The 21,028-nt window shown below is 40.8% G+C and overlaps 1 protein-coding gene and 1 pseudogene across 1 annotated transcript in view; both read right to left on the bottom strand.

The window, feature by feature from the left end:
• The window catches only part of C6H1orf87 (chromosome 6 C1orf87 homolog), a 70,429-nt gene extending 56,739 nt beyond the window's left edge, over positions 1-13,690 (bottom strand). Inside the window, 1 exon segment of the mRNA XM_038333501.1 lies at positions 13,584-13,690. Coding sequence (XP_038189429.1) covers positions 13,584-13,690 — 107 coding nt within the window.
• Positions 5,085-5,656, bottom strand: LOC119816312 (annotated as a pseudogene).
• Positions 13,691-21,028: the final 7,338 nt, after the last annotated feature.

The following is a 21,028-nucleotide window of genomic DNA, read 5'->3' as shown; positions in this document are numbered from 1 at the left end:
GATCACGAAGTAGACTCTCCAGCTGGAGAAACGACATGTGTCTCTGCTTAGCACAAACAATTCCTCAACACACATTTCTTGTTGTGTGTTTTTCACAAACTCACAGTTCTTCTGCTAGGCCGTGCGTTAGCTACCTACTTTACTGAAAATAGAAGTTGCTGTTTTTTAAAAGAAAGAAAAAAGCACACTGCCAGCAGTATCTTGGAAGGCCAGCAATTAGTCTCCCCACATGCACTTCTGACCTCAGCTTCTGGTCCTTAGGGTGCCGTGAAGAGCTCAGTGGTATCCCATACTAGAGCAATGAGGGACAATTACAGTGTTACTGAAGGATAAGTCAAGGAGGGGAAGCTGTCCAACTGTTCCTGCTCCCACACTGAAGACTACAAACCTGACCTTTAGGGATACCCACTGCTAAAGACAGATTTCTGGGGTTAGAGAGAAACACTGCCGGGTGGGTAGCAGCTTCCTTTGAGTTGGAAGGTTCCTGGCTGGGTCTCCCATGCAGCTCCACCCACCAGATCACACATTTCCTTTGGATACATAAGATCTCAAATAAAGGACCCAGGGGCTCAGCAAAAGGCCACCAGATGCATCCTAAAAGTCTGCCAGCCTTGACAGCCAATCAATGGCCTCCAATTTCCAACAATGTGCCAACTATCCTCTGGAGTAGGCAGTTTGGACAGTAATGGTAGAGGGACTTGTGATCTAATTTAATTTTAGTAAAATGTTCTTATTTAAAGAATATGGATATCATCAGCACAACTAGGTCCTGGTCATCATCATTGTTTTAGAAGGATATTAATGTAAAATAGCAATAGGGAGGGAATACACCTGAGATATCTCCAAACTCCATTCATAACTGAGGATAAGTCTGTGATACCAGGTATGTTAAAAATGTTATTGTAAAAATCTGTGAGGGTTTAAAACTTTTCTTTCCTTTCTTAAGCTACGAGAATGCAACAAATGATTCAATTTCCAGAAATTTGTTAAAGTTATGTTAATTTTACTCCTGTACTCATGCCCAAATCAAATCCCTTCTCTATCACTAGTGATGCCATAATGTATATATTACCACACATAAAGTCACACACATACCTTCATTGCTGAATTCATAGTCTGCGAAGCAGATATACTGCCATGGTAAAAATAGATGATCAAAGAGATTAAGCAAAATTGTACAATGCTACCTTTCTAATCAGTAGGAGACATTAACTCAGGCCCATATGGCTCAGAAAGCTTGCAGGCCTCAATTTCACATCTGTAATTTTCAACTATTAATAATTAAATTGGGGTTTTAAATCTCTTGTTCTTAAAATGTGATACAAATTTTAGTAAAAAACTAACTTAGAGTGAAGTCTATTCTATCTTTTAATCTGTGTTTTTGTAGATCACCAAAAGTGGTCATTCAGCCTGTGTTTGTACTTTTCAGAGACAGAGATGCTACAATCCCCAAAGTAGTTCAACTCTTATAACATTGAACTAAGTTATGGTATTAATGAAATAACAAAGTTCGTGTGTTTCAACACATTTATACTATAGTATTTTGGAGAATACCGCAGATTTTCTTAATTAGTATGATCACAGAGGGTATAAAATTAGTTACTAACCCAATCAGCAATTGCTCTTTGCTGTGATTTACTTTTAAATTGTAATGGGTGCTAGTGCTATCTCAATGTCCAGCTCTCCTGAATATCTCTTCATTAGTATACAATTTGGTAGTAATAGATTGCTTGCATCATGGGCCTTGTCTCTGTTTGTATTGTTGGGTGTATATAATTAATTCCTTAATCTGATAGTATAAAACATGTATCAAATCTAGCCTTGTATTCAGACTGTTTATCTTGAAGAACTCATTAAGTAGAGGGAAGTACACATTAAACTTTGAGCTTCTGCATGGACGGGCTCTGTGGGAGCCTTCTCAGCTTGGTCGATCACCTTCCTGGACCTGGGGGGAGTTGGGAGGACCTTGGACTTAGCATAGAGTGGGGAACCCTGATGGCTCCTTGGCCTTGAGAGGGAGGGGGGGGGAGGTATGGGGGTGGAGGGAAAGGGGAGGGAAGGGGGAGAAGAGGGGCGGGAAAGGGGGAGGAGGAGCTGAGGGCTGGGGGAGGAGGAGGGAAGGAGATGGGACATTTTTAAATATAAACAAAAATCTAAATAATTAAAAAAATATGGATCCATAGAGGAGGTTCAAAGGATAAATTAGCCTTTTCGATGTAGTGTAAGTCCTTCTGTGTTTGTGCTGCTGTTTTATTGGTTAATGAATAAAAGAAGCTGCTTGGGCCTACATCAGGGGAGAATGGAGCTATGCAGAAAAACTAAACTGAATTGCTGAGAGAAAGTAGGCAGAGTCAGAGAGATGTTATGTATGCCACCAGAGGAGAAAGACACCTGCAGGCTGATACTGTAAACCATGAGCCTCATGGTCCAATATAAAATAATAAATGAGATAATTTAAGATATCAGAGCTGAGACAGCTACCTCTGCCAGAGCAGGCCTGAGCCTGCAATATCAACAGGAGCCAGGCCTGATGGCAGCAACCTCCACAGGAGCAACCTCCAAGGGAGCAAACAGCTGAGGGAGCAGGCCTGAGCCAGAGACCTCTGTGGGACTGGCCCAATCAGGGATCTCAATGGGGATCTGGCTCAAGCCAGGTGACCTCCAGCAGGAACAATCCCCAAGCAAGGCAACCTCCTGGGAGCAGAGAAAATGGACTCCCAGGATTGCAGAGCAGAGAAACCCTGGGAGCTCTGAGGTGACGTCTGGGAACACCTAGTGACCTCTGGGGTGACTGGAACCATGGCCCTGACTGCACCATGAGGAGCAACCATCTGAGCTTGGATCCCTGGCACCTGGAATACTGATCACCAGAGACACAGCCCCAACTACACCAGTCAGAGGAAAAGATGGGTAGACAAGGTGAGCAACACAATACCACAAAGAGCAACAGGGCACCAACAAAAACTAGTGGGCCCACAATCATCAAGACTTGAACAACCAAATATAGATGAAGCAGAAGAAAATGACCTAAAATAACTTTAAAAGAATGTTTAGGTTCTTAAAGAGGAAATGAAAAATTTCCTCAAGAAATGAAGAAAAAGACAACAAAATGGAAGAAATCAGCAAATCCCTTAAAGAAAACTAAGAAAAAGCAATCAAATGGTGGAAAGAAATGATTCAAGACTTGAAAACCAAAATAGAGACAATAAAGAAACACAAACTGAGGGAATTATATGAAAACAGAAATTATGAGAAAACTATCAGGAACCCACAAATGTAAGCATGCAGCGAATACAAAAGATGCAAAGAGAGAACATCAATACTTAAGATACATAGCGGAAATACTCATTGGTCAAAGAAAAAAACATTAAATCTAACAAAAGCTTAACACAAAATAATCCAATAAATATGGGAAACCATGAAAAGCAACCAACCTAACAAGAATAGGATAGAAGAAAGAGAAGTTCAACCTCAAAAGCACAGAAAATATATTCAACAAAAATAATAGAAGAAACCTTCCCAACCTAAAGAAGATGCTTAAAGAATCACACTAGCTCAGAATTGAGAATAATGGTTATTTATTTAGTGGTAGACTCACAAATCAATATCCTCTGAGTGAACGGAGAACAGCAAATGAATCCCTCAAGCTGGAAAAGAGAGCCTGGATGCACGCTTTACATTGGCATAAATAGCATAAGAGGCCACGCCCCAGTGGGCATGTAACTTAAAGGTTACTGACTGTCGGATTTTTATCCAGTCTATTTGGTATTCTGTAATTATCTCATTTCTATTATCCAGAAAAGACATAGCATATGTACTCACTCATAAGTGGCTTTTATACATAAAGCATAAAAATAAAAAAATACAAAATAAAAGCAGCCTACAATTCACAATTCCAGTGATCCTAGACAACAAATATGACCCTAAGAGAGACATACTTGGAGCTAATGTACATGGGATGAAGGAAAAAAATAGATTTCCTGAGTAAATTGGGAGCGTGGGGACCATGGGAGACGGTAGAAAGAAAGGGGATGGAATGGCAGGGCAGTGGATAAAAATACGTAGGTCAAAAAAAAACCAACAATTTTTAAAAAAAAATATGTAAGAGCTAGCTAGCAATACGCTTAAGTGATTGGCCAAGCAGTGTTGCAATTAAGACAGATCCTGTGCGATGATTTCAAGTCTGGGCAGCCGGGAAATGAAGAAGTAGCCTTCATCTACACCTCATGAAAGAATTTCACATAAGTCCTTGTTAGGAGAGAAAATAAGAGAGAAAGAAATATTCCACAAAAAATGAATCATCTGACTCGAGAAAAGTGATAGTGTTTTGTAACCTATGGACCTCATATTCACATTTCTGGTTGAAAATATACTATGGGCAAACTTATACACTGATACTTTTGATTCTGTAGTATTTTAAATATTTAATAGTTCTCATTGTATTAATACACAAGAGTTTAACCCATCATGTACTGTTAAAATTTATTTTGTCACAAATATTTCCTTAATCTATATACTCTGTTTTGTGAAATACATTCCTTTGGTTCTTAGATTTGTGCTATTCTCTTGCCTAAGAAACTTTCCAAGTGGACTCTGTCAGCAGTTCTTACACCATCTGCTTCTGCTTGGAAGCTTTAGAGGTTTATAGGTTTTTCCCTGTAAGGTGGCTCAGTCTTCCTATGCTTCTGTATTAAACACCACTTCCTCCATTATGGCTGGCCTGGCCTACAGAATGTTCCATTAAATTTCAGGGCTTTTCTTCTTGTGTTCTTCTCGGATTTAAGGCTGGTACTGACCTTGCAGATGCTGACCCACCATCCCGAGCTGCACATCACAGTTTCCTTAGTCTGATTCTTTATCTCTGTAATCAGTCTCATCATAACTAAAGCTTTCTGATTGTGGAGGGTTAATATGCAAATCTGTTCCCTACTAGAGTTCAGCCTTAAAATTTATGGAAGGCTATGAATTGAACCATTTTGTTCAGCACTATTTCTACATGATTGAAGCATAAAGTACTTATGCCAGAGTGATATAGATTTTTGGTTTTTGCTCTTTTGTTTTTTGAGGCACCGTCTTTATTGGGCTCATTCCAGAAGTCCAGTGGTTATGAGAAACTTGGTGAACTTGTTGATTTTCTTCTCTACGTTATTTTTCTTCCTGCTTCTGTAACCTCATGACTTGTTCCTTCTTCCAATAGTGAATCTTGGCCTTTTCCTTCTGATTCTCCTCCGCAATGATTGTAACCACCTGGTGCTTCCACCCGACCTCATGAGCTTGATGCCCCAGGTAAGTAACTTTTTAGTTGGCTTCAGTCACACTCTCTTCTTGTCATAGGGTCGAGAGATCCCACTGAGGTGTTCAAGGCAGTCTGTCCTCACTTGGTCCTGTGAGGCAGCTTGTCTCTCACAGTGCACCAAAAAATGTGACACCAGGCTCAGAAGTGGTGGGGGCCTGGAGAAGGGATGGTGTGCATCTCCTTTCAGAGAAAGGCCAGCTACTTTAACTTATTTCTGTAGAAATTTCCAGAAATGTTGATGTCCTCACAGAGCATAACCATCATTGTCCAGCTCAACAGCACCTGTCTTGGCACAAGGGATGTCAGGAAGGCCAAAAGATAGTCTTGGCCAGCTAGTACTAAACCCTGCCCCTCTGCCATCTTCTGAATATGCCTGGGAAAGGCATATAGTATTATAGTATTATTAATAACATATACTATTATTTTCTAGTGATGAGGATCTGTCCTGGTCATCTTGATACAAGTTAGAGTCATTTGGAAGAGGGAACCACAATTTAAAAAATGCCTCACCACTAGATTGACCGTGCTGCATTTTTATTTTTTATTGATGATGGATGTGGGAGAGCTAAGCTCTCTGCTGGCAGTGCCAACCCTAGGTCGGTTGTCCTTGTTTCTCTAAGAAAGCAGACTAAGCAAGTCATGGAAAGCAAGCCAGTAAGCAGTACCCTTCATGGCTTCCACATCAGCTCCTACCTCCAGGTTCCTGCCCTGTTTGAGTTCCTGCCTGGATTTCTCTTGGTGACGGAGTGTGACCTGAGAACTGCATGCTGAAATAAATTCTTTGCTTTCCCAGTTGTTTATGGTTTTATCAGAGAAATAAGAACCCTAACTAGGACAGGGTCTGACCCCAGGCTTTGGTTATTTATATGGAGGTATATAGACATTTAAAGGCTTGACGAGGGAGTACTTGTAAAACACACACACACACACACACACACACACACACACATTCTTTCTCCAAGCCTGTCAACTCTGAATAGTTTTAATTTTAAAAATGCTTTTAATTTTATTTGTGAAAATAATATCTCTTTGCTATATGAATTTCTTATAATACATTGCAGGCTGAATTTTCCAGATCATACTGGTTGTTCATTTCTTCTTTTGTGAATTGCCTGTCTGGTCTGTTGTTGAGCTTTGGAGCTGGACTGCTCATATTTTCCTTATGAGCTTGAAGGAGCCCTGTATGTTAAGAGGCTTATTTTGTGAAGGGTGGGGACCACAGGCATCTCAAATAGTGCTTGGTGTCTGATTTGAAGTTTTCTTGCTTGCTTCCTTCCTTCCTCTCTTCCTTTTTTGAAAAACGTAATTATAAATGATAAAATGAAAACTTTTAGCATATACACTCAATGTCTGGGATCAGGAGGTAAACATTTTCCTTGGCGTTCTACAGGATGCCATAAACTGAAGCTTTATGCCCGTGCCTTATGCTGTGTGCCCGCGTTCACAACAGCAGTAGCTTATGTATCTTTGCACTTCTCATAATGACTCAAATAAAAACAAAACCAAACACAAGGAATCAAAAAAAAAAAACAAAAAAAGCCAAAAAAACAAAACAAAACAAAAAAAAACATGGTGAGAGCTCCTACCGGCAACTTGGTAGGATCTAGAAATGCCTAGGAGCCAGCTGCTGAGTATGCCTCTGAGAGTTTCAAGATTAGATGAGCTGAGGAGGGACCCACTATTACTGCCTGGACTGGAGTTATGGGATGAGAAAAGAGAAAGCAAGCTAGGTGCCAGCACTTGCTGCTCTGTGTGCCAACTGTGGATGCAGTGTGAGAAGCTGCCCATTGTTCCTAATGCAAACCTTCCACCAGAGCCAAAGTCAACCCTTCTACCAGAGTCAACGTCAGCCCTTCTACCAGAGTCAACGTCAGCCCTTCTACCAGAGTCAACCTCAGCCCTTCTACCAGAGTCAACCTCAGCCCTTCTACCAGAGTCAACGTCAGCCCTTCTACCAGAGTCAACCTCAGCCCTTCTACCAGAGTCAACGTCAGCCCTTCTACCAGAGTCAACCTCAGCCCTTCTACCAGAGTCAACGTCAGCCCTTCTACCAGAGTCAACGTCAGCCCTTCTTTCTTTTAGTTGTTTCTGGTCATGTGTTTTGTCATAGCAAGCAGAAGTTAACTGCTATAACCTCTGCAGGAGAGAAAGAAGTAGCTCAAGGGAGTATAAAAGGCACAAGAAAGAATGATTTTAGCGTATTCACCGATTTGAATGTGTGAGAATGGACATGACAGTATTTGCCCTGGTGTTCAGTTGTTTTTAAAGATCTGTTTACTTTAAGTCTGTGTGTATGAATATTTGACATGCATGTACATATGTGTACCACCTGTGTGCTTGCTGCCTTTGGAGGTCAGCAGAGGGTGCCATTCCATGGAGTTACAGACAGTTGTGAACTGTTGTATGGGAACCTGTCTCCTTTGCAGAAACAGCAAATGCTCATAATCACTGAGCCATAATCACTGAGTGCCCAGCCCCCAATAGTACATCGTAGAGGGTTATAGTGTGATCTTTATTTTCCTTCATATTCTCTTCCTCTCTTGATGTTTCCCTCTTTCCCGGTATTGGAAATTGAACCCTGAGTGTGGTATATACTACGTAACTTCTCCACCACTGAGTTTTATTCCCAGTCCTCTAATATTTCAACCCATCCATATATCATTCACTGATGTCAATAATTTACATAATGAAGTTTATTCAGGGTTTATTGAGAAGCTATAATTTCACTTTCCCAAGATTATCATTACAGGGCCCTAAATTGTTTCTCTCTCCCCTGTTACTCTCTGTTCATCCACCACTCGGCCAGCACCATGTTTTGGAAAGGGTAAACATGATATGTTATCCACTGTTCTCAGTTTTCCAGTGGTCTCTCATCCTACATAAAACAGAGGTCACACCATGGGTCACACAGCCCCAGATCCGAGGCTGCTGGCCTTTCTGATCTCAGACATTTTGTTGTTTTCCTATTGTTGTTGTTGTTGTTGTGCTCTGTGCAGACAGCTTAGTGGTACTATGTTTGTGGAAGTTGCTAGGAAGGCCAGTTGACTGATATCTGAACTTTGACCTGTGGAAAGTTGCAACCTCTTCTTCTGAAACAGAGGAATAAAAAAGATGCAAATGTCTTTTCACTAAATGAGAATCTAATAGGATGGTGACTGTTGGAACTCTGGCCAGTCAGTTCCAGCCCTCTTACTACCAGCTAACCTGGGACCCTTCTCATGTATGCCACTGCCTGTGTGTTTCCACCAAGACTTGGACAAATGTCCCTGCTCAGAGAGGCCTTCTGCGAATACTCTTTGTATCCTTGCAGTCCTTTTGTGCTGTTCTCATCTGAGTAGTCACTGCTGGCTCTGTGTCTCTTGCCACTAGCACTTTATGTGTCTTGCTAAATCCCCAAGGCGCAGTCATCAGGTGGTGCTCACTCAGAGCTCTGGAAAGGATGGCGATGGCATCTCACGCAGCACATTGATTGCTAAATCTGTTGGCACTCCAACAAGTTTGAGAAAAATCATGCAAAATTTATTATTGTGAATGACTTCAGAGGATTAAATGTGACAATTATGTGCTCTAAGAGATGCCTGTGAGAAACACCAGAGAAAACCTGAACCTATAATACTGAGGTAAACTGTTACAAGTGTTTACCATCCTTCCCATTAAACTTTCCAGGCTGCTTTTCTGGAGTCTAATACTGCTCTGCTGGTAACCCTATCTACAGACCAAAGGGATTTGTCACTTGCCTTTGACACTGGAAGAAATTAGAGGTCAACTTTATTTACTGAAAGAGGTTTCTTAGAATATGCACATTTGACTTGTATTCTTAAATTCAATACCCATTTTCCCTTAATGTTCTACTCCAGCCATATTTTACTTACTACAGCTCTGCCATAAAGGCCTTTTGTAAAACTCTCTGCGGCCTTTATCTTTACCATGATGGGGTTTCTTGTATCTAGAATCTAGCACAGTCCTCCACTGAGTACTGAGTACAGAGGGCATTGACATCTCTCTGTGTGTCTCAGTGCATGCTCACCACAAACACAGGCTAACACCTAAGCATTTAGCCCTTCTAATCATGACTGTGAACTCTCACCAAGGGTAGACTTTGCATGTACCATGTTGGTAAGGTCGTTAGCATATTTTCCTGCCAAGGCTCCTCAGGAATTTGCCACTTGCCTCTTTACTACAATGAGTACCTATGTGTTTTCCTTGATTGTATGTTAGAAAGTGTCACACACAAACCTCCCCACTTCCGGAGGTGAAGTTGTTAACCACTTCATCACCTAAGAACAGCTATTTTGATGTGCACTATAGTTTTAATGTGGTCTGTGCCCTCCAAAACTCATGATGGAATTTAATCCCCATTGAGAGATACTAAGAGGGTGAAAATTTAAACAAGCCATTCTTTTTCAAGTGGGAACTCTCTGAGATGATTTAGACTAAATAAAAATCTAGACCAGGACCCTGTGATAGAATCCTGGGATGTACAAAGAATGAGAGAAAACAGATGAGATAAACATGCACACACTCTTTTTTACTGCCTCGTGTGTCTGCACCATTTTAAGACTCTGCCAAGGGAAAGGCCATCTTCAGACACAGTCCTCATCCCTGGACCTCCAGAACAATGGGCCCAAACTAACCTGATTTTCTCTGATTTGTCTGGTTTGTGGAATTGTGCTGTTAGCAACAGCATATGAATAGCAGGCTATCACTTGCCTCGGTAGTACGCCTTGTGTCAGGCCACTGTGAGAAAGATGATGCATCAGAACTGACAATAGCAAATCGTTTCATCCCCGTCATGTGGGCTGCACATTCTCATCAGTAAGGGGATGAACTACACAGTTGAATCTGCTTTTTGTCAGCATGCGCTGATCCTTGGAGATCATCTCTTTATGTTTTGTTCTCATAATGATATATATTTGGCTGTTTGGCCTTAATTTGTCCAGGAATTGTTCACAAGCCTCTGAATTTCATTCCCCATCCTTATCTACTGTTTTTGGAAATTAGATAGAGGCATATGTTCCTTCCAATGGGCTATCAAAGACTATCCAGGAATCCTGAGTAGTAACATCTGCATGCTATTTGAAAGCTTGGAATCTCAGGCCTGAAATCCTTTAAAGTTACTAAACATTGTCTTTCAAATCTTTATCTTTCTTGGTAACTGCATTGCTCTAATTCATTTAGTCAGCTTTCAACATGTACAGGACTTTGTATTTTCTGATAAGGATACAGTTTTACACATAGGATTTCATAGTTAAATGAGACAGAAATATAGGAAGTTTCAACACATTATGATCTTTGGGGGTGTTGTGGGTGCTACCAGGTGCAGTGGGTTTGAATTTTAGAAAAACCCTGATGGCCACAGTGTAAAATGGGGATTCTCACACCAGAACGTGTAGGAGTCACTTGGGAATCCATCTAAAATGCAATTCTGACTTAGTACACCTGCAGAGGGAGCTTGGGATCTGTTCAAATTCCCAAGTGAGATGGGTGCAGTAATCCATGCAGGATACCTTGAGAGCAAGGCTTCCTACAGTCCACTAGGGGAAAAGAAGGTCAGAGGCAAAGCATTGATTCTGAAGGTTTGGATGGAGTCTCGAAAGAAAATGATGATAGTACAAACCACAGGAAATGTGCCGCATTCTTCAAAGGTCTTAGTTTGATCTTCGTAGTGAAAAGTAATTATAGTAAGTAGGTCTTGAGTATTTTGTACCTAATAACATCAGTACAGTTTGAATTTATAGGAAAGAGGAGTGGGGACATCTATTGCAATCTTAATTATACTAGCTGCTCTCAGTGCCCTCAGTTATTTTACTTGTGGCAGAGGTGGCTGGTTGATATGGGCGAATTGTGTTGCTACAAAGATTACTGTGTTTTAAGTCCCAAGTCTTGTACCTCAGAATATGGCTTCATTTGAAAATCTGTTTATTGCAGATCTAATGAGTGTACACACACACACACACACACACACACACACACACACACACATATAATGGGCTCATAACCCAGTTGATTGGCATCCTTGGAAATAGGGAATTACAAGTGCAGATGTGGAAAAGCTACATAGTACTGAGAGCCAGATGATAAGCAAGGGTGCAGAGAGGATACTGAAAAGTCTTTTCTGGCACCTCTAGAGGGAACTCAGCGGGATGCAGGTGTTGGACCTCCAGCATCCACTACTTGTGAAAAAGTAAATTCTGTGATTTCTTGCACTTTGACAGAGTAATAACTTGGTCTTCAAGTTTGACTTCATATTTCATTCTCAACAGTGTCCCTATAGGAAATCTCAGCTAAATGTGCTTCTACTTCTTCTCATTATTCTTTTGTGATTTTTATTAAATTCAGATTTTCGTTTTGATGACACCTCCTATTTCTGTTAAGCTTCTTATGCAGATTTTTACTAATTAGTTCAACTCAAATTTATACTCTTTTCAGGTTGTGACCTTGGGTTAAGACATTTTGGAATTGGGGGACATAATGGCTGTTGGTCTCCTTTAGTTCACCAATAAGCAGGCTTTTGACAACTGTTTATTTTTGAACTGCAGAAGATTATTCCAGCAAAGCATGTTAATCATCTTGGGGCAGTCCAGCAACAACAGAATTAAGTTCGCAGAAAACCCACCTCAATATAGAACAATACCACCTCTAATATTTCAGGGACAAGAACAATGGTTTCTACTTCACAATTTACTTAATGTACCCTTTACTCCTTTATTATTTAAGTTAATCAAGGGTTCCTCCTCACTTTCCTTTTAGAAACAAGTTATACTTGACATCTTTAAAAGAAGAGTCTTTGGCTAAAATGAGGTTAATCAACCTTAGGAAGATGAGAAGACTAGAAGTGCAGTGACGTTGTCTTCCTGGTGGATGTGTGCTCAGTGACTAACTCTCTCTGATTTTCTCATAGTAGCAGGGGATTGGTAAAAGGTCTCAAAAATGGTCATTTATCTCATCACAATTTTTTTTTTATCTATAAAACAGAAAATGATCTACTTCTTGGCCATTGAATATAAAACCAATGGCAAGAATTTCAAAGAAAGGTATTTGGTTTTCATTAAACACTTTGCATCCTTGGAAAGATACACTTCAATAACAACAGCGGAACCATTTATTAGGTATATAAGATATCCTGGACCCTGCAAAATGCGCATATACTTTTCTCAATACCCTCAACGACCTACTAGACAAGTGTCCTTAAATTCCAGCTTTATAGCTATAGAATAGAATGCAAGACCTTGCACCATGCTTTTGCAATGTCAACACAACAGACCAAGAAGGAATGGAATTAGGATTAAACTTTTGTCTCTCTGCTCTGCAGAGATCTCAAAATCATGGACCCCATTTTGACATGCTCACTTCCTAGTCCTTTCTCCTGACAGCATTCGTGTTGGAATTGTTCTGGGGTGACAAAGCTACTGGTGAAGCAAAAGCGTAGGATGTTGCTAATTCATTTTGGCAACACAGGTCCTGTGATCTGCATTCAAAGATTCTGACTCAGTTTCTCTTGAGTTGGACTTTAGCTGTTCATTTTTAAGTATGCTTTTGGTGATTGTCTTTTGAGTTTAATGCATAATATTCATGTAGCTATATTCAATAATGCAATAGTGGAAAGAACGAAAGAAATCATCTTTGGAGGGAAAGGCAACTAGCTACCGACTTGCCTAAAGACAATAGGTATAATTGGCATTCTTTTCTTTTGCAAACCACTAAAACTCAAGAAGAAAGAGGTTGCCATGCGCTTCTGTGCCCAATACCTAATTAACTTTAGAGGTGTTTGAATGCCCCTCCTCAAATGAGTGATCAGTAAGGGAAGGGAAGAAAAACATGTCGGCAATGCTCTGAAAAGTTTGCTTAGAGAAGGAACAAATACAAGAAGAGTAAGTGAAAACCTTACAGGTTGTGATTCATTATTAATCCCACTCCTGTAATTCGCAACAAATTGACTAATAGTCTGCCTCCCTGTCTCCCTCCCAACACAAAATTACTGCATGTAGTAGATTACAAACTTGACTAGGAGAAGCAGCAATATTCCATTAATATTTATAAGTGTCATAATGCTCATATTTCCCATCTATTTGGAAAATCAGCCCAAGTAATTAAAGAGAATTGGGGAATTATAAAGATGAAGATATCAGAAAAATTGCTCATGGAGTTATCAACACTGTTTTATTTCTACTTTTACATCTTAATGACTTAATTTTGCACAGATGGCACTTTTAAAATTTCTAAGTAAAAAAAAAGCAATTTCATTATTATCCAAGAAACACAGTCATTTTTCAGAGAGGAAACTTACGTCTTTGGCTTTTCCACAAGGTATCGAAAATATTTACTTCCAATGATTTTCACCATGATCTCCGGCATTGGCTCTGATCTATGGCGGATCTTTGAAGCTGAAGACATGGCCTTTTTCGCAATCTTGCCAGATCCTTAGGGCTGAAAAATAAATAGGTTCTTCCTCTTTATTTCCCACCAGATAGTTACGGATTCCTCATTAACAATAACATCGGACCTACTGGTGTTTTTCCTGTGAAGGGATTATATAGACTACTCCACTCCAGTGACCATGTTAAAGATATTTGAAAACGTCAGGTGCAACAGAAAGATCATTCAATCCATGATGTTCCCTAAATGCATAAGTTGAAATTTTGATGTGAAGGATGCAGCATCATTGTCCTTTGAGAAGTCAGGATGAAGGCTGGACTGAGAAACCTTGTTAAAACAACTCTCTTCAAACCTCCCCAGATAATTCAGTTGCTCTATTTAGACCATTCCCTACCTGTAAGCAATTTATTCCAAACACTTTCTCGAGAAGTTTCACTTCCTTACTGGGGATGGGGTGGCAGCTTCTGTGCTATGTAAAGCTTGTATTACTTAATGCAAATGTGTAAGCTTATTTTACATAATGCATATGCTTCTTTCCTGTTAATTCTCAAAATAACCAGGGCCTATGAAGATTGGGTAAAAGGTTGTCACCCCTATAACTCATTTACTACTCCTGATAAAATTACCTTTTACATTTTTTACATTTTTAAAATTATATTCATGGTGTATGCCTGTGTGTTTGTGTGTGTGTGTGTGTGTGTGTGTGTGTGTGTGTGTGTGGGAGAGAGAGAGAGAGAGAGAGAGAGAGAGAGAGAGAGAGAGAGAGATTGATTCAGAAAAGAACCTTATGCAATCAGTTTTCTTCTACCATGTTTCCCAGGAAGTGAGCTCAGGCTGATAGGGCAAGTAGTCCCCCCAGTCAGGCTGTGAGGTTCTATTAATGACCACCACCCTTCTTGCTTTACCACTGAGGAATAGGTAGGTGTAGCTAGAGCTGTCAGTTCCAGAAGGACTACAAAGTACACATACTGAGTCCTTAGATGACTACAATCTTTCTGCACTACAGGGCCTGGTATGGGATTGTCCTGAGGCCAGAGTTGAAAGCTGGGCTTTAGTAGAACACGCCAATCAAAGATCAGCTAGAATACTCCTGTTCGCCATCTGTGATTCCTGTTATGCTCAGAGACTTTTGGTGAATCCAGAAGACAAAGTGATTGAAGAAGCATTTTACTTTAAAGAGGAGTCCTTAGCTCCCATCTGTACCCACAACAGCCAGACTCTGTAGCTGACTTTTTGGAACCCACTCCCTATGGTGGTGGAATGCCTGGCTCAACCTTGACACAGGAGGGAGGAGCTTGGTTCTGCCTCAACTTGAGATTCCAGGCTTTGTTGACTCCCCATGGGGAATCCTAACCCTTTCTGAGGGGTGGGTGGGGATGGGGTAGAAAGGAGGTGGGGGGAGGGAACTGGAGGAAAGAAGGGAGGGGAACTGTGATAGTATGTAAAATAAATTAAAAATTTAAAAGAAAAAGAAAGATTAAAAAAACCTGCTTGAAGATAAACCCAGGATGTTTAAGCCAGATTGGTGACAGGTGAACCCGGCTGATCACTTCTTTCCAGAGAATTCAAGAGGCATCTAGAACTTGCTCTAATTTAAACACTGGCTTCGATGATTGAGAAATCCGAGACCCAAATGCTTTCTCACAAATGTTTTCCAGATTGGAGGGGGAAGGAGAGGGTAGAGGTCTCTCCAGTGTTCTGCTCTAATAACTATGACAGGGTCCTTCCCTAGAGTACAGTTTACTTAATGTGTACAGCACTAAAGCCCAGAAGAGAGCCATTCAGCCCTCCTCAGGCTTTCTGAAGCTGTGGGTGTAGAAAGAACTGGGATTTGAGAATATCAGGTTTCCTATTTGCCCCACAGTGGGACATCAGCCTTGAGACCATCCCCAGAAGGGACAAGAGGGGCAGGCATTCTTACCGCCAACGTGGAGCTTCCTACCCAGGAAGTTCAGAGGTGCGAGTGCTTCTGTCTGAAAAGCAACACAGAATGTTGGCAAGGAGCTTCAGAATCCAGCCAATCACAGGACCTGGTTCTCAGCAGGGGCCTTGCTCTCCGGTTGCTAAGGACGCACAGAGGCTGTTGCTGGGCAGGAAGCAGATTTCTCTTCACCAGGAGCCACAGTCATCCAGAGGGTTGGGGAGGGAGCGGTTGGGGAGGGAGCAGTTGTCCCAGGCTGTGGTTGCTGACAGGAGGAAGCTGGATATTTTGAAGTCTGTGCTGAAAGGGTCTGGAGTCTTTCCAGAAGTCTGTCCTGCTCACCTCTGAACTAATGCTGCCCCGCCCTTCCGCTTAGGTTTCTGTTTTCTGAAACTTGCATAAAGTTGGATTTGTAGATTAACCCGTGCTTCAGATAGCATGGCTTTGGGTAAACCTTTTCTTTGCTCCAGGATTGTTTCCTGCTGTACAGAGATGAAAAGGACGAACAAACATTTGTTAACATTAAATACATTTAGAACACTTGGAGATGTAACTCAGCTGATAGAGTACTTGCCTAGCCTGCATGAGGGTCTGTGTTTAATCCCCAGCATGAAGACCTGGGTTCTTTTCCCAACACTACATAAACAAGATGTGATAGTGAGTGCCTATAAGCCAAGAAGAGGAGGGCCAGAAGTCCAAAGTCATTCTTGGCCCTTGGTTCTGGTTAAGTCTGGACACATGAGATCCTGTCACAAAATAAATAAACTAAATTTTAATAATAACCTTGAATATCATCTACATGCAAGATCCCTTATTTGAGCCAGATATTGCATTATTGACAATTGGCAACTGAACATTTTACTTTTATTTTAAAGAATAAGTAACTGAAGTTTGGGTATTGTGAACTCACCAAGACCCTGCAGAGGCAAGCAAAGGAACTCAGCTATCACAGGGCCTCTCTGATCATGTCTCAAACATCTCTTCAGGTCTAGAAGCCCATGACTTGCATAGTTTGTTCTCAAGCTAGATTGGTCCATTCCAGCTTAAACCCTGCAATTTCTGTTTGAACAAACCTCTAAAGCAGTGGTTCTCAACCTTCCCAATTTTGAGACTCCTTTAATTAATATAGTTCCTCGATGTTCTGGTGTCCCCCAACCATAAAACTATGTCACTGCTACTTCATAACTGTAATTTTGCTGCTGTTATGAATCATAATCTAAATATTTAATATGTAGGATATCTTATATATGATCCTCATGAAAGGGTTGTTTGACCCCACAGGTTGAGAACATCTGATCAAGTGGATAACACACCCAGCGGAGTTTGACTTACTCAGTGTAACCCAATGTATCCCTCCACCTAAATAACTTTTTCATCCAACTCAGATTTCTAAGTTCTCTGTCCTGTGTTTAAAGACTGTAAATGTAGGTAATGACACTTTAAGTTGACTCCAAATGATATTGCATCAGGTCCAACATTCAAGGACCTGCCTTCAGCCCCTAGTCGACTATGCTTATGGTTCTACTGAGGCCTCTGCTGCCAGTTGCAGGCAGAGAAAGATGTGCTTATTTCAGGGTCTTATTCTCTGGCGGTTGGGAGGCACAGGCACATTTCATGATATAGAGTGCCATGGGAGCAAAATAGAAAGGCAACTCCCTCTCCCATGTGCAGTCCTCTATTTCACGTTTCTGCTCAGCCTTCCCAAGGCCTAGCTCTAACAGGACCTCTCCTCTATTCATGTCTCAAAGATCTCAGCAGCCCTAGAGGCCCATAGCCTGCATATTCCCATCTCACTCCAGGCTTAAACTCAGCAATTTCTGCTCGATTAAACCTCTAATGAATAGAGCACTCTCTGGATTGAGTTGCTCAGTATAAATATCCATTCTCCTAGATAACTTTTCCATCTAACCCTTTCTTGGAGAGGCTATTTTCTATTCCAAATAATCTTTGTGAAGCTGTCATTTAAATTGTTCCTTCAACAGTACATCTTCTTAAAACTGATCGGACTATTTATTGACCAACAGACTTTAGAAACCAAGGAGGCCTGGCATCTGGTGGGACTATCAGGCAGTGGGGATGGATGCTGAGACTTTTGGTGCATGTTTGTATTCAAATACTCTGTCAGGAAAGCTGGTCAACAGAGGGAAGCAGAGCTGAAAATGAAACACGTGGAAATGAGAGGTCAGCACAGAGCCTGGGTCCAGCTGGGCATGAAACGGGATTTAGGGATGTCAGAAACAGGTGTGAGCAATGTCCCATTTGCTGAAGATATTTTGAGATGGACCTTTGTTAATAGTTATGCCTAAAATCTCCGTTGATTCTCTTGAGAATGCAGATTCCCTTTAAAGTTCAGATGTGGGGCACAGCTAATCAACTGCATGGTATGGTGATTTGCATAGGTGTGGCCCACATAGACTCTTGTGTCCAAATGCTTGGTCAATAGGAAGTGGCATTATCAGGAGTTGTGGCCTTGTTGAAGTAGGTGTGACCTTGTTGGAGGAAGTGTGTCACTGTGGGGGCGGGCTTTGAGGTCTCATATGATCAGGCTAGACATTTCATTTCTTGCTGCCTGTGGATCAAGAAGTAGAAATCTCAGCTCCTTCTCCATTACCATGTCTGCCTGCGTGCTGTCATGCTTCTTGTCATGTGATAATGGCCTAAATCTCTGAAACTGTAAGGCATCCAATTAAATGTTTTTCTTTGTAGGAGTTGCCATGGTCATGGTGTCTCTTCATAATGATAGAAACCCTAACTAAGATGACATTTCCAGTATCACTGTAAACTCTGGTGTGAAACTTGAAGGAACTGTGAATTATGTCCTTTGACTTTATAGGTTTTACAATGGCCAACTTTAACTAATAACACTGGCAGGAAGATGAAACTTGGTATGTTTTTCAGACCCAAGTTTTGCTTTGCAACTTCTGAACCAATAAGCATGCGCATGCCATTTAATTATTTTGTCTGTAAAGTGGAGACAAACAATAATAACTGCTTCAGGGTTGCATACACGGCACTTGAAAATATCCCCAAATAAGTTCCAGGCATTCAATAGACTATGCATTTGTTTGTAATAATGCAAATAACAGTGTGGATATTTATCATGTGCTAAGAGCTTTACCATCAACACTCCATGGTATTAGTAATAACAACATTCTAAAGACCATTAATTCTCTAGTTTTTATAGAGAGGAAGCTGAGCTTAGCAAAGACACCTTGCTTGTGGGAATGTAACTAAGAAGTCAGACCTGTAAAGACAGTCCAGGTATGCCTGACTGCAGGAATCATTAGCTCTTCCGTCACAGTTCCTCTGTGGATTTTAGTTGTCATTACAGTCGTTAGTGTTAGTGTTCCTGTTGATGGTATTTCAAGGCTGAGATCTCTTGCAGTATTGCAGAATATACAGTGATTCTGAAGCAGGACTGGGGACTTTCATCTCTCACTCTGTTTTATGAAATGATAGAACCAAGAAACACCTCTCCTGTGGTTTATATTAAACAAGCCAAAACAAGAGGCTCTGCAGTAAATGTCTCCATAAGATTAAATGCTATGGTTAAAGCTTCCTTCCCTGGATTCAGCAGCTTTAGATTATGAGTCACCAGAGAAAGATTCTACAGAAATGTCTCCATTCAATGTCAGCTCTCTCCTTTCCCCCAAAGAAAGATGAATTGCTGTAATAAGAGAATCAAAGAAGGTCCCCTCTCCAAATGTCAGGACTTTCCATTTACCACCAAACAAAGGTGCAGAGACAAGAATCCAGTCCCGTGCTTCGCTTTGGTCCATATAAGTCAAAGAGGAATGCGTGTATAAACAGGAAGTAATAAAAACTGCTCTTTGAGAGGTTTAATCCGAGCTCTATAAAAATGAGGCATTTTGTAGTGAAGTCCCTGACCCACAGAGAAGACATCAATGCTAAGCCGTTTTACAAAAAATATGTGGATTTCATTCTTTCCTGTTTCGTTCCTTCCTTTCCTCCTTCCCTCCCTCCATCCCTGTCCCTTTCTTTTTTCTCCTTTTGCCCTGCAACCTTCCCTCTCTCTCTTTCTCTTTCCTCCAGGAACCTAATGGAGTATTCAGCTGGCCAGGCAAAGGAGCACAGGCTGCTTCTAAAAGAGAACAGAGAACAGCTATCTCTTCTCCTCTTCTTAGAGCTTTCACTGTTCGGAAAGGAGGCTGTAGCATACAGACGAGATGGACACACTTTGGCTGTGTAGTACCAAAGTGACACAAAATGAGTAACTTCAGTGAAAGATATATGTCCATCCTGAACTCTGGCAGCCTGCAGTTTGGCAGGGGTGACTCCTTCAGAGTGTAAAGGGCCTTTTTGATAGTCACAGACAGCTTGCTGGTCACCTGGACATTTATTTCTTGACTTGCAGATAAACTTGACGGTCCTGATGTATCCTTTTGTGGTATGAATATGCATTCACATTTCTCCTTTTTACAAGGACGCGAGTTGATAGTGGCTTAGACTCTCATCTCGGTGTAACTTTGTCTTTTACTCGGTTACTATCCTATGTCTATACAGTGTCACAGTGGGAGATACTGAAGGTTAGGTTAGTACATCTATTGGCAAATTCAGGAACACAGAGGCCAATCTTTAACAAGCCCAGGAGCCAAGTTAGTGCTTAGCATGGCACTGGTACTACTTCACACAGCTACCTTACTTTTTTGTGATCTGGTTTGTTCTTAGATAATAATAATCACATACATTAATATGATGATAAAATATCTTAAAAGGTATTTTAAAATATTTAGTATGTGCACAAGGTTGCTGCCATTACATTTGTCTCCTTAATGTTCTTTAGTAAGGCTTTCCTGTTTGGCCCCTAAGCCTTTATGTCTAGTATTTCTCTTCCTAGCCAGTTGTTTGCATATCCAGTCACATGGCACCAGGGATTCCTTCAAACCTTTGCAGACCCTTTGTTTGCCTGAGAAACAGCAAAGCTTCCTCAGGACTCAGCTTCTGACTTGCAAGATTAGCTCGGATTTGATTCCACTGGGGAAGCTATGCTAGGGTGTCTCTTATCAACTGACCCACTCTTCAGTAAACTAGCGCTTTTTAATGAAGCTACTCTGTAATCACTTCTTTAGTAATTCATCCGGCTCTGCCCCTTTTGATTTTTTAAACAATATTTTTATTAAATGTTTTCCTTGACAGTTTCATCCAAGCACGTGACTACACTGTGATCACTCTTCCCTTCCACTGATTCTTATCCCATTCACTCCTGTCTCAGACTTCCCAACAATCCATTGTGCAGATTCACAAATTTTCATTTTTTTCTCTTGTCCCTTTAGTTATCTTCAGCTATTAAGTCTATCTCTCTTCAAACTATTTTGAATTAGAAATTACTATTCATTAAAATGGTAATCATTTAATATTTATTAATATTAATTGGTAATTATTTAATAATTTTATTACTAATTACTAATTTTATA

The sequence above is a fragment of the Arvicola amphibius genome, chromosome 6 (assembly GCF_903992535.2).
Source record: "Arvicola amphibius chromosome 6, mArvAmp1.2, whole genome shotgun sequence".
NCBI classification, from domain to species: domain Eukaryota; kingdom Metazoa; phylum Chordata; class Mammalia; order Rodentia; family Cricetidae; genus Arvicola; species Arvicola amphibius.
The sequence above is the reverse complement of the archived record's forward strand: the minus strand, read 5'-3'. Positions and strand labels throughout refer to the sequence as shown.